Source organism: Dermacentor silvarum, chromosome 8 (assembly GCF_013339745.2).
Source record: "Dermacentor silvarum isolate Dsil-2018 chromosome 8, BIME_Dsil_1.4, whole genome shotgun sequence".
Taxonomy (NCBI): Eukaryota; Metazoa; Arthropoda; class Arachnida; order Ixodida; family Ixodidae; genus Dermacentor; species Dermacentor silvarum.
The window spans coordinates 174,938,369-174,952,344 of NC_051161.1; the positions used below are offsets into that span (position 1 = coordinate 174,938,369).

At 52.9% G+C, this 13,976-nt stretch overlaps 1 protein-coding gene across 3 annotated transcripts in view; it reads right to left on the reverse strand.

Moving 5' to 3' along the window:
- LOC119461857 (transmembrane protein 43) overlaps positions 1–13,976 on the reverse strand; it is a 107,793-nt gene that overhangs the window by 74,829 nt on the left and 18,988 nt on the right. For all 3 annotated transcript variants that reach the window (XM_037723229.2, XM_037723227.2, XM_037723228.2), the window contains exons 3-4: positions 9,496–9,627; positions 8,511–8,605 (exon numbers count right to left, since the gene is read on the reverse strand). In XM_037723229.2, the coding sequence (XP_037579157.1) occupies positions 8,511–8,605; positions 9,496–9,627 (227 nt within the window). The remainder of the gene's footprint in view (positions 1–8,510; positions 8,606–9,495; positions 9,628–13,976) is intronic.

Genomic DNA, 13,976 nt, shown 5'->3' on the forward strand with positions numbered 1-13,976 from the left:
GCGCTGTGGGGGTGTGGCACGCGGGCGCCGCTCCGTACAGGATTCCTAGAGGAGAGAAAGGGGGAGCGTAGGAGAGGAGAGAGAGGGGACGGGCATGCGCTGTGGGGGTGTGGCACGCGGGTGCCGCTCCGTACAGGATTCCTAGAGGAGAGAAAGGGGGGAGCGTAGGAGAGGAGAGAGGGGGAGGGGACGCGCATGCGTGTGGGAGTGTGGGACGGACGGACAGAGCTGCCAGCAAGAAATGCTTCGCATTAAAAAAAAAAACATACAGGAATGTACACAATGCTGAAGCGGTCTGTGAGGGTTGCTTATCCCTCGCTTGCGCAGTACGGCTTTATCCGTACTACGTGGACGACTTCAGCACGGGGACGGCATCGGTTCGAACTAGGATCAGAGCTTTCAGGCACTACCACGTAGTTAACATCACTGAGGCGGCGTACAACTTCGTAGGGGCCGAAATAGCAGCGCAACAATTTCTCCGAGAGCCCACAGTGTCGGATAGGTGTCCACACCCACACACGGTCGCCTGGTGAGTACTGGACGTTCCGCCGGGTCTGGTTGTAACGGCAGGCGTCGGTATTCTGCTGGGTGCGGATGCGATTCCGAGCAAGCTGGCGAGCTTCCTCTGCTTTCTCGAACTCTTCAGTGGTGTCATTCCTTGTGGTTCCGTGGTCTACCGGGAGCATGGCGTCTAAGGGGATTGTAACGCGACGTCCGTAAACGAGCTCAAATGGTGTAAACTCAGTGGTCTCCTGCACAGCGGTATTGTAAGCAAACGTAACGCATGGCAAAATTTCATCCAATGTTTTGTGTTCCACATCAATGTACATAGATAGCCTGTCAGCCAATGTGCTGTTCAGGCACTCTGTTAAGCCGTTAGTCTGGGGAAGATAGGCTGTAGTCCTTCGGTGGTCGGTGTGCGTCAGCGTGATGACTTGTTGCAACAACTCCGCTGTAAACGCTGCACCGCGGTCAGTAATGAGCACAGCGGGTGCAATGTGACGAAGCACGATGCTGTGAATGAAGAAGCTGGCGATTTTAGCAGCAGTTCCCTGCGGCACAGCTTTTGTCTCCGCATAGCGAGTTAAATAATTAGTTGCCACGATTATCCACTTGTTTTGCAAGGAAGACGTGGGGAATGGACCAATAAGGTCCATTCCCACTTGCTGGAACGGCGCCGGAGGCGGATCCAGAGGCTGAATGAAGGAGGCCGGCAGGCTTGGTGGGTGGGACTTTACGCTTCTAACAGTCACGGCACGTTCGCACATAGCGCTGAACCAACGAAAATATGTGTGGCCAATAGTATTCCTGGCGTATGCACGCTAATGTCTCGCGAAGCCTGGATCGTCGTGACACGCCTGTAAAACTTCCTCGCGCAGCGCCGTCGCAACGACAAGAAGGAATGTTTCTTGGCTGTTCTCGAAATTTTTCTTGTACAGGACATCGTTCCGCAGGCAGTACGATGTCAATCCTCGTGAAAGTGGCCGTCGTGCCGACGTCGGAGAAGTCAGCAATGTCGTTCAGAAAGGCTACAGCTGTACTTGAGGGACGTGCTGATACTCATGGCTGAAGTTTGTCAACAAAACTTGCGAGCACTTATTCTATATTCGAACAAGGCCCCGGGTGATGCAGATGTGTCTTTCGAGTAACAGTGGGATATTTGCCTCGGCAATACCCTCATAGTCGTCAAATGCCCTGTCCGCCCTGGCGAAAGCATTGAGGAACTGCCGACGAAATTGTTCCCATGACGTCAGTGCCGCCTCGAGGATCTCAAACCATATTTTCGTGGAATCTTCAAGAGCAATGTACACATAGCGTAAGTAAGGCTCGTGGGTCCAGTCATTGAGGTCAAAATGGTCAAGCCAGTCGTCGATGTCCTCTGAAGCACTCCCGTGGAACGGATTCGGCGTCCGGGTCTGATTGACGACCACGTGCGATGCTGCAGTAGTGGCAGGAGGTGGTTGATTCGTCATTCTACTTCGTTCAGGTAGCAGACCGTGCTGTGGCTGGAGTCCCTGGAGACGTCGGCTGGTACGTACGTGCACAGGGGTAAGCTGGGACGGACTACTCGCCGGGCTTAGGTCTGGGGTACGCTCAGGAGATCTTAACATCGACCGTACCCAGCACCTCCACCAGAAATGTCACCCAGCTAGTACAGCTAGAATAGTTGACCAGCAACAGATAGGCAAAAAACACGTCAGCCTTTAGCAATGGCTGAACCTCGGAGAGCACGCACGCAACCACGAACTTCGTCGTTCTCGCCTCAAGGGGCCAGTGTCACCACGTGCCAACTTATTTCACGTCGATATATCTTTCCCTTTGAGCAAGCGGAGAGAAAGCGAGAGAAAGAAAGCTACAAGAAAGAAAAGAAGCCCCCAGAAGAATTATGGAGTCTCGCGTTGGTGCAGACCAAATCCCATACCCAACTATCATGTTACAGTAACGGTGCGGGCATGCTTAATTGCGCCACTGTAGTTTCTCTGGACTGGGTAACTCTGTCAAAAACATGTCAAGGTTCATCTTCGACCTGCTGACACACTTGACAGAGAATGGGAAGAGCAGAAGGATGCCTGACAAACAGTGAAAAGGCGCTCAGTAGAAAGCATATTGGAAAGAAGCTGGTCTATTCTGTCTGTGCTTTTGTAACTAAGAAAGTAATACAGTTTGGTGTTAGCATTGCTGTTAATTAAACTTGTCTACGTGTCTCCTTCTTTGACCACTTACAACCTGCCGAGATCTTCAGCTACTGTAACAACCCCTCATGTAATGTCCTTCACGGGACCTTTGAGGCATAATAAATAAAAAAACGCCTGCTATGCTCACCCTCGTGCTCACTACTGGAATTCCTTGCACCTCCTCTCCCTCTTCCAGTTACCTCAGAGTGTTACTTTTCTGTGTCGTTGGTTTCCTGTTTTTGCAGTGCCGCTATATCTGGCAAGTACTCTTGCCACCCTTCGGCATTTAATTGTCCGAATGAAACACTCAGACCCAATTCAACGTTCCAATCTAAGTGACGCAAAGCTTGCCCGAGTTGGCAAGGACATGCGCACAGCCTCATCGCCTGTAGCTCTTGGCAGTGTATGCATCACGAGGACGAAGTGCTCGCCAAGGGGAGACTGCCAACGGGAATTGGTGTGCACAGAAAAGCACGAGCGTGGTGCCTAGCCACAGCACGCTCCATGTGCCACAGCAGCACACAGCCTTGTTTGGGGCTGCCGTTCTCCGAGGGACTGACCACGACCCAGTTGTCTACTCGGCATGGCAGGAGTGAAGAAAAAGATTATGCGTGGCAATCGATCGAAGTGAAGCTTTCAGTGTTGTTTGCATTCACAGATGATATTTGGCGGTGACGGCATACGACAATCTTGATGTGACATTAAATATTATCCTGCATGCACTTATTGTCTACACAGTACACACGGCTAGACGTGTTTGCTCGAGGAATTGTTGTGTGCCATTATTTGTAGTCTGCGAGAACGTTGGCACTGTCATTCCCCCACACGGCGTGTCATGAGTCGGACGTCGGCGGTATACGAAAAAGAAGACGACGAAGATCGCGGAGCGTTCCGAACGGAGCGAGCGCTCGAGGCACGCGAACCGAGGTGTGGTCGAGGCAGAAGCGAGGAGAAGCAGCATTATCGACGTGGCTCTTGGGCTGGAAGGTCGCTTCGTCAGCTATGCTCTGACGACGGGAGTGCGGAGAGCCTGGGCATGAAGCTCGTGACGCTGGCAAGGCCCAGGCGTAGCTGTAGACCTCGGAGACATCCGGGCGAAGCTCCTGGGACCAGCTGCTGATGCTCACGGTGGTTCCGGTCCTCTTCGCAAGAATCCCTCATCCTCGGCCAAGCCCGATCAACCGATAATCACCGGGCCGCCGTGCCGATCGACGTAAGGCGAAGAACGCTTCGCGAAGCCTAACCCCGCAAGTGACACGTCAGCGGCGGCTACCGGGGCACCAGCCACGTACTCGGTCAGGTCAACAGAACCGCAAGGCGTCAGCACTTACGGCACCCGCAACGCTTCGGACGAGCCCGATGTGGACTCAACAAGAACTTCAAACCGACGGTCTGTAAGAACCTGCACTTCCTTTCTCCATGATGGCGACGCAGTTAGGCCGAATGTAGGGTGACCAGACTTTGGCGAGTCAAGACTAGGACTGACCTAGAGACACAAGGCGGAGCTAGGCTCCGGAAATGAGATAGTTCTTTTTCAGTAGTTTGTATTTAATCCGAGTTTGGTGTTTAAGTTCGAGTGGAGATTTTTGTTGAATTATGGTTTGAGTTTTGTGTGCTTCTCACTTTTACCGTTCTTATACATATTAAATCCTGGTTTGCTGTGCTGCCAGTCGTGTCTGTCCTCCATCGAGAGTAGCGCATGTACGCAACCCTCCGGCTCCCAAGCAAGTAGGTGACATGGCGCCATCGAGTTTGCTACAGTAATTGCTGGACGGAACTGTCTTTGTGCTTGTGGCTTTGTTAATATTGCACTTTATCCACCTTTATTGGCCTAAACTATGAAGCAATCCATACTTTCTTTAAATGCAATAACACTCTGCAAACATGCATAATCGCTGCTGATTGTAGTGGTTCCGCTTGTCCGTGGCATAATGGTTTTAATTATGTTTACTTATACTTTCTCGAAAATGATCAGTTGGTAAAGTTTAGGCAAGCCCATGCACTACAACCATGCTTGCTGCACTGCCTCTCGCAGGCAGTAGTGCCACCCACCCTGGCAATCGCATGAAACTGTTATGTACCGTGTTATCACATCGTGGCTCAAGTTTCACTCGCGTGTTGTCGCCCTGACGCTGCTTTAAGGCAACTTTGCATCTGCACCCTCTGCGTCAGTTGTCCATATGGACAAACTTGCATCGTGTATATTTTTAAAAAATACCAGAAAAGTGCCATATCATTTCCAGTTTGTCTGCAACAGTTGCCATGTTTAGCAATAATGTTTCTTTTATTCAACAAACCCCAAACGAAGCGTGCTTTCTGACAGTGCCTTTCCCTTCTCTCGCGATCCTCCCATGTATGCAGACCTGTACACCCTTACAGAAAAAAGGTAACCAATAACAATTACTGCCCCACGAAAGTAACTGGGCAATTACTAGAAAGTAACCAATTACTTTTACATTACTTTGTTTCGAACTTTTAATAGTACTGCACAAATACACTAAATATATGAAACGAGCTGGCTTGGATCTTTCAGTGCGTCGTTGCAGCCCTTCAGGCGTTGTTTAACTTGACTAACAATTCTTTTTCAAGATTTCAGTGCTCATCTTCCATCTTTTTCTTCGTAAGACATCGGCAGCGACACTGAAAGCTCACGGGAAGGAATGACAGTATGTAGCATATGAACACTTTATACAGAAGATCGTGAGTGCACAATACTGCAATGCTCGCATCTGGATCCTCCACGAAGCGTTTCATTGTTGTTGGAGCACGGAATAGATGTTCCTGGTAGGGAAAAGCTGAAAAATTCAATCGCAGGTGATTTGCTGGAAAGAACTTGTGAAGTGGCCAATAGTGTGCGGTCATCGCAACGCCAGTTGAATTCGTTGGCCAACATCTGGTGGAGCTCCTGGCGGTCTTTTTCACTCGTTAGCCATTTAGACTTAAGGACGTGGCTTTGAAAATCAACTTCCTGATTTCTTCATGGATTTTGATGAAAATTGGCACAAATGTTTAGAATGTCTCCCTGATACTTCCATAAAAGTTTCAGAGTGATACCTTGAGAACATTTTATTGAGCAGAATTTTTCTCTCTTGAACTTTCTGGAGGGCCTGGGGAGCTTAAAAAACATGATGGAAGGCTCGTTGAGTATTGACTGCATAGCTCAATGCGTGCTGAAGGTCGTGACAGTCTTACTTTTTTTTTTTTCGCAACACAAATTTTTTAGATAGTCATTTTTCAAGTTACCTTCGCACCAAGCACACTTTCGGGGTGAACGAATAGCCACGCCATAAATTTATAAAATGTCAAGATAAAAATGCGAGACTGTCTCGACCTGCACTGTAGTCCAAGGAACGTGACAAAAAAAACAGAATCAAAATAGGCTAAACGGTAACGAAGTAATCAGCTCCAGAAACTGAGAAGAAAGGCGAAAAAATAGTTTTGAGAAAACGGCTCTCAAAGTTGCACCTTCTCTTCAGTTCTCTAAAACGCACCAAAGTTGTAATCTTTGATGTGTTTTGTGACATGGGTATTCTTGGACATGTGGCCTCTGGTCTGCTGAGCCTTCGTTCTGCCTTTTTCATGTTTGTATGGCATTCTTTACTGCTGCTCTACAAAGAGCATGGTGCCTGGGTTTCAAACCAAGTGAGGTGCAGAACTATGTGGGCATAAATATACAGTAGTTCTAGCGTTGTATCTGCAGACTGCCTCATTGATAGCAGCCTATAGTGCAGTCAGTGAGGCATTGTTTTCTTTTGGTAGAATCGACCATGTTACTGAATGAAGGCTCTCAGCAGCCTTCTGAATCATCTTCCATTGAAAATGGCTATGGAGGTTAGGAGAGCCACTGATAGATAGGCAGCAATGCAGCTGCTAGGTGCTTTCCAGCCTGTACTTTTGTATCATGCCTCACTTCTACAGCCAGGTGTCTGTGCCAGCCCAAGTGGCCTAGTGAACAGAGCTCATGATGAGGTTCTCTTTATGAAGGGGTGGTATGATAGGTATTATTACTAGATATCGTGACATTACGATAACAGAGTCGGCGCGCGATGTGCTAAGTCGCGGGTCGATCCGAGGTGCCGATGTGCGAAATGCCTGGTCGAGGGTCCGCGGAATAGACGCTCGATGAGCTTGGTCGCGCAGTCCGAGGTGCCGATGCGCGAAATGCCTGGTCGCGGGTCCAAACGCTCGGTAAGCTCAATCGCGCAGTCCGAGGTGCCGACGCGCGAAATGCCTAGCCGCGGGTCCGAGGAATAGACCCTCGAGGTGTCGACACTCCATGAGCGATGTGCCGACGCGCGAAATGCCTAGCCGCGGCCTCGAGGAGTCGACGCTCGAGGTGCCGACGCGCGAAGTGCCTAGTCGCGGGTCCGAGTCGACACTCGATGAGCGATGTGAAGACGCGCGAAATGCCTAGCCGCGGGCTCGAGGAGTCGATCCTCGATTAGCGTAGTCGCACAGTCCGAGGTGCCGACGCGCGAAATGCCTAGCCGCGGCCTCGAGGAGTCGACGCTCGCGGTGCCGACGCGCGAAGTGCGTAGCCGCGGGTCCGAGGAGTCGACACTTGTTGAGCGATGTGCCGACGCGCGAAATGCGTAGCCGCGGGCTCGAGGAGTCAACGCTCGATTTGCTTAGTCGCGCAGTCGGAGGCGCCAACGCACGAAATGCTTAGGCAAGGATACGAGAAGTCCGCGCGCGATGTGCTTTATCGCCGAGTCGGAGACGCCTACGCGCGAGAGGCTTAGCCGCGTGTCCGAGCATTCCGTGCCCGAAGCTCGGTCGCGAAGTCCGCGTCACCGATGCTCAGAATGCTTAGCCGCGGGTCTGAGACGTCCACAAAAAGCGGGATCGGCCACACTACTGCTATGTCCACGTAGCGCCCGCTTTAACACTCGTCGAAATTACGGAAACTGTCCGGAGCTCGCGAGGACACCGCAACAAGCGGAGCAGACGACGCCATCACGGAGCGAACACCGGACCAATGGCGAACCGCGCTGGAGTCACGTGGCGGGCGCGGCCAATCGGTGGCTCCGGCACGACCTTCAAACATTTGCTTTTTGTGTGCTTGTTTCTGTATGGAGGAGATATCTGAAGCGGCAGATTTGAATACGGAGAAATGCGCTTTCCAACGAGACCAAGATGGCGGCGCTCGGCTGCGCCGTTCCGAAGATATCGTGGCTTGAAAAACGCCGTTTTTTCGCGATTTCCGCGCAATTTTTCGGCGCCTTGGCTGATACAACAATTTTTTTAGAGCACTTCTACTTGGTTGTCAGTGATGATATTTCGGAATCAGATAGAATAAGAGTTACAGAAACTGAAAATGTGATTTTCAAAAAATCGATTTTTTAGCCATTTTTCGCGATGCGAAAGCCGCGTCCCCCCTTAAACCAACGAATTATAAGGGACAGAAATTGCCGTTCCTCGAAACGGTTCTTGACATTCGACCGCAAGCTTTGCAGAAATGAAATTTGCAGAAGCTTCCCCTGCACTTTGCGGGTGGCAGCTGCTGTCCTTGCCAAGTATGCGACAACTGGGTACATGAATGGCCCAGAATGTGGGTGCCTAGTGATCAACTGGACAAGCAATACAGAGAGGTGAGGTGAAAACATACCAGCAAACATCAAAGGTTATCATCAATTCACACATGCCAGCGGGATCCACGGTTCTTTTTTTCTTTTTTCCTATTAAATTGCAGAGCTAAGTCTCAGTCAATGTTAGCATAGTTCACACATAGTGAGCTTGCAGATTTAAAAGTTCTGTTTAAAAATGTTTCATGTTTTTTAAAGAAACTGCCACGGGTGTGGGCACAATTAAGATAAGTGTAACAGAGTGACTCACCTGTATGTGCTCTTCTCGACCCACTGGTACATCTCCACCAGGCGTCGCAGTTTCACAGCCGCAACAGAGACATTATATGCCTCGTCAATTGCAACCTGGATAATGCAACAGTGCAATTCAAGTTGACAAATGAGCCGTGGCACAGTTTTTACTCTCTCCGACCCTTAATGAATCATCACAAAAAATGTTTACCATGAAAGCAAGTTGGCACAAATGGTTCCAGAAGAATGAAAAGGTAGCACAAGAATTCAACGAAAAAAGAAACTGGAAGAACTATGTCTTGCTCAGTCATCTGCAAGGGCATCGTGCTGGTTCGTGCAGCCTGTCCAGCAGGTGCCAAACACCACTCTGCTGCACGCACATGGATCGACACCTGCCCAGCAAAACAATGAGCTGGTGGCCACTCATCATGCGCCACGCACCACTACACACAAACATGCCCAGTTCATGTTTAATGTGATGAGCACTGCTCCTCCAGGTCTGCGTCAAATTTCTGCAGCTGCATTCCTTGGTGAATTAGCCACCACATTCTGAGCAGTGAATACTGCTCAGCCCTAACTGTCCAGAATCCAGTTTTGTATTTGTTTGACGTTTTTCAATAAATATTTCTAGGCATGCATTTTTCTAAATTGGGCACCAAGACCAGCAGGCAGCAACATACACATCTAGTTACATCTGCTGTGGTTTGCTGTTCTTTTGCCCCCAACCAAGGTAACCTCTATTTCAAGCAACATAGAGTCTGTGACATTGGTTATTACATCTATTACAACTAATGTCAACTCTATAACCTCACCTCTATTTCACAACCACATCAGTGGTGCACTCAGCCCATGCCGAGCAGTGCATTGTGATACGGAGGTCATGCTCTTCCGAATATGTGTCACAATGTCCCAAATATGTGCATTTTTCATAAAAACAGAGCAATGCCACTGTTGTGCCGATTCCTTCTAAGATCATGCAAAGATTAAACCATTGGCAAACTTGCCTGCCTTGACGAGAGCTGCCCTGTGATGTGAATGAGGCGTGTCGAGTTTGTTGGCACCGACTGGCCCTCCTCAATGTGCACAACTTGCTCCAAGGCTTGGTCAAGTGCCTTGGATAGAGCACCAGCCCTGTGCTGAGAGGCAAAAGACAACACAGTGTCCACAAGCAAGGCACAGCATTGGCAGCCAAACGACACCTCTATCTCGCTATATGACTTTTGTTCACCACTGCAGAGACATACATATTAGACTATCAACGTGTATAAACAGTGGTGAAAAAGGGATGCACCAATGTTCCAACAACTTTACTTCCCCACTGAGGGCAAGCTACATGCTGCCAAAGAAAGCAGTCTCCGTCGCTCCACCTACCTCTGTCTACTTTGTGGGGATCGAGGTGCCTTCCCGCACCTCGTCCCCCAGCTCGCGTGTGGTGCTTAGCTCGATTTCCGGGAACCGCCGCCGTAACGGCAACAAAGCGGACACGGCTACCGCGCCGGACCTACTTTCCCGCGCAAACCGTGCTTCTCCCCCCCGGGATTGGACTTGCCCCGCGAGAACACGTCACCGGGTTGCGCCCTGATTGGCCTCCCGCGCGGCGGTCCCCGGGCACCCTCTCCACCCGAGCTCTCGTCCGCTGAGCGCTTCCTCACCGCGGCAGATGCTCACAGGCTCGCAACGAGGTGTTTACATGAGACCTTTCCTCTCGCGACTCCTCGTTATCGCGCTTGGCGGACCGCTACCCGGTTAGCCCATAGCGCAGCGGGTGCGCGTACTCGATCGGTCTTGCGGTGAGCCTTGGCCCGTAAGCGCCACGACTGTAGCACTGTGCTGTATCTTGGGTGAATAAACCCATGTTTGTTGGCGATCTGACTCCAGAGCCTTCTCTGCGCGGTGTCGGAGAGTCGACAAACCCTGCCGTAGCGCCTTTCTGCGTTGCGGAGTGGAGGAGCGTCGTGCCCTTTCCTGGCTGAGCGGGGGGGCTTGCGCTCGACATTGCTTCCCAGCTGCGCTCGGGACAAGGAGAGGCCAGCAAGCGGTTTTGTACCAACATCTAAGCAGGGTGGCTCCGATGCGGAACTTTGGGCACTAAACTGCACTCAGGACAAAGCGAGGCCAGCGAGCGAGTTTGTGAGTCGCCGTGCTTTCCGACTACCGCTTGCCTCATGCAGAGCCGAGCGACATTTTCGACGTGCGTGAGCCACCCCGCTCCGCCGTCGATCTGTTCGCCGGTAGTGTCAAGCCTCATGCACCTATCGGAGCGGTAACCCAGCTCTCCTCCATGCCGTTTACTGGCCCCTTAGGGTCAGGCGCGCATTTTGGAGAACAGGCGCAGGTTGGCCCTTCTCAGAGCACCGCGCCTGGCACGGAGCAAACACCACTGCACACCGCAGCAGCTCAGCTTCTCCAAGCCCTGATGGAAGCGGCGCGCTCGCAGCCTAGTGCTCTAAAGGGAGACCTCCAGTCCCCTCAGCCAGGCGTGCCGAGCAGCCTACGGGTACCTCTCCCTGAGTAAGGCGGTTATTCGGACGGCATGAGTGCTACAGAGTACCTCGAGGCACTGCACCGCTATAAACAGGCAATGCGGCTGGACGACAGCGCGATGCTAGGCGCTGTATTGCCCGTCTCGCTAACAGCCCACGCGGCACGGTGGTACCGACTTGTCCCCCACCAAGCTCGTTTGATGGAGGAGTTTAGGACGCTTTTCCGCAGCGAATTCCTCCCTCCTGACTATGAGCCCCGCATGCGTCGCGAGCTAGAGCTTCGGACTCAACACCACGACGAATCTCTGCTCGAGTATGTCAGGGCTATGCAGGAGCTCTATCTTCTTACTGACCCTTTGGCATCTGACGCCGAGAAGGCAGAGCGGGCCATTCGTCAAGCCCACCCAACCTTCGCCGCTTACCTGTGGAGTGCCCGTTATCGTGACCTAAACGAGTTGGCCTCCGATGCAGAGGCAGCGAGAGCCTACTGCCCACCACCACCGCCGTCCGCCCCTCTTGAACCTCGTTGCACGTGGGCTGGTGGTGCACCCCGTAATTCCCCGAAATACGAGGCCACGAGAGAGTATTGAGATGCGCGCGACCTTTCTGACCGCGCTCTCGACCCGTACTCGTACACCCGGGCGCGCTGTTCTGCCCCGCACGGCCAACAAGAGCGGGAACCCCATGCCCCTGCGCACGAAGGGAAATCCGATCGGGGTGCTCCGGTGGCTAGCGAAGGAAAACCACCCAGCGCCCGAGACGTGCCCAGGCCCCCTCAATCGGGCCGAGGCTCTGTCTGCTACCGTTGTCATGAACGCGGCCATATTGCCTGAACATGCACTGTGTGCCACCCGACGCAAGAGCCTCCTCGCCCGTCGGGAAACGGCGTCGGCCGCGGGTGAGCTCCCTATCTCCGGTGGCGACAGTAGGGGAGCATAGTGGTGAAACGCAACCTCTGGCTCCAATGGCGTGTCGCGCTGGCACTGACTCATCCGCCACGCCGGCGCCTTTCATCGCCCTTACGATTGCTGGTCGACAGTTTGTGGCGTTGCTGGATAGCGGGGCCTTGGTCTCACTGTTTGGCGAAGAGGTTATGGCTTATTTGCGCCGGCGTTCTGTCCGCATTAGAGCATGCGACACCGCCTTCCATCTCGCGAGCGGTGCGGCTACCTCGTGCGGCTCGGTGCGGTTGGTTGTGCGCTGGGAGAATAGCGTGCGCCGTCAGCGCTTTGTGCATCTTCCGGGTCTTTCCGTGCCCGTGATTCTTGGTCGCGACTTCCTCGCGCGCACGGGTATCGTGATTGACGTCGCAAGCGGAGGCTACAGGGCTGGCCTTTCCGGCCCCCTGCAACCCTTCGATACACGCCCGCTGGCCATGGCGGCCCCTCAGACGCCGGATGCCGCGCGAGTGAAGGAGGAGAGGAGACCTAGCGCGGCCCCCTTGGCTCGTGTCCCTCACTCCACTGCCGAAATTGGCCCCTTTGCCGGCACGGCAAAAAACGGTCGGTGCGATCCGCTTTCTCACGAGCATTGCGCTGCTACGGCGGTGAAGGTTTCGGCTACCCCGGCGACCACCCCGTTAAGCAGCAGCTCAGACTGCTCGCCGCCGCCTTTGTCCGACAGCTTGGCGGTGCACGAGAAGGCACGCCTGTCATCGCTGCTGACTCATTTCAGCGCGATGTTCACTGAACGACCGGGTTGCACCTCACTTGTGCGACATCGGATCGACACAGGCGACGCACTGCCGTGGAAATGCAATCCTCGCCCCGTTAATGTGCCCAAGAGGAAGGCAATTGACCAGGCATTGGATGAGCTTAATGAGACCGGTATTGTCCAGCACTCAAACAGTCCCTAGGGTTCTCCGGTGGTAATGGTCCCTAAAAGAGACGGCTCTTTTCGGCTGTGTGGACTACCGCCGGCTGAACGAGGTCACGAGGAAGGATGCTTATCCTATGCCTAACGTGGACTCAATCGTGGCTAATCTAGGCGATGCGTGCTACTTCACCACCCTGGATGCTAGCCGCGGCTACCTGCAGGTTCAGATGGAGCCAGCTGGTGCGGAGAAAACTGCGTTCACCTCTCACCGAAGCCTTTACCAGTTCACCCGTATGCCATTTGGCTGCTCTGGAGCTGCAGCTACGTTCCAGAGATTGATTGACCGCATTCTCCGGGAGGCTAAGTAGCGCTATGCGCTGGCGTCCCTCGATGACATTGTCATCTTCTCTCGAACGTTCAAGGAGCACCTCCACCACCTGGAGGACGTCCTCAAGAGGTTACGTGCTGCCGGGTTGACACTAAACCCGAAGAAAGCCCAAATAGCTTCCCTATTGGGCTTTACCATCGACAGAGGTCGTGTTCTGCCGTGCGAAGAGAAGGTCCGAGCTATCCTCGAATACCCAATGCCGGTGAACATTCGGGGCCTTAGGCACTTTTTGGGCATGGTGAACTACTACAGACAGTTCATCCCGAATTGCACCACTCTTCAAGCGCCCTTGACCACACTGTTGAAAAAGTCGGCATGATGGAGCTGGGAGCCTGAGCAGGAGGGTGTCTTTCATGCACTATCCCGAGCTCTAGTGGCCACAGCCGAACTGAAGTTGCCCGACCTCAACAGGGAGTTCGTTGTCCAAGCTGACGCGAGCGACCTGGGCCTTCGGGCTGTGCTGCTTCAGGAGCACGACGGCGTTCTTCGACCAGTCGCCTTTGCAAGCCGGTCGCTTAACGCCACCAAGCGCAACTACAGCGTGACTGAACGGGAATGTCTCGCTATAGTTTTTGCTCTCTGGAAGTTTGACTGCTATGTCGACAGTGCCATTTGTGGTGGAAATGGACCACATGGCGCTCACCTGGCTTAAGCGCTTGCGCGAGCCTTCGGGCTGCCTCGCGCGCTGGGCGTCGACACTGCAGCGGTACAACTTTGTTGTGCGCTACCGGAAAGGGAGTTCAAACGTGATGGCGGACGCTTTGTCGCGAGCCCCGTTTTGGCGTCTGATCCTTTGGTC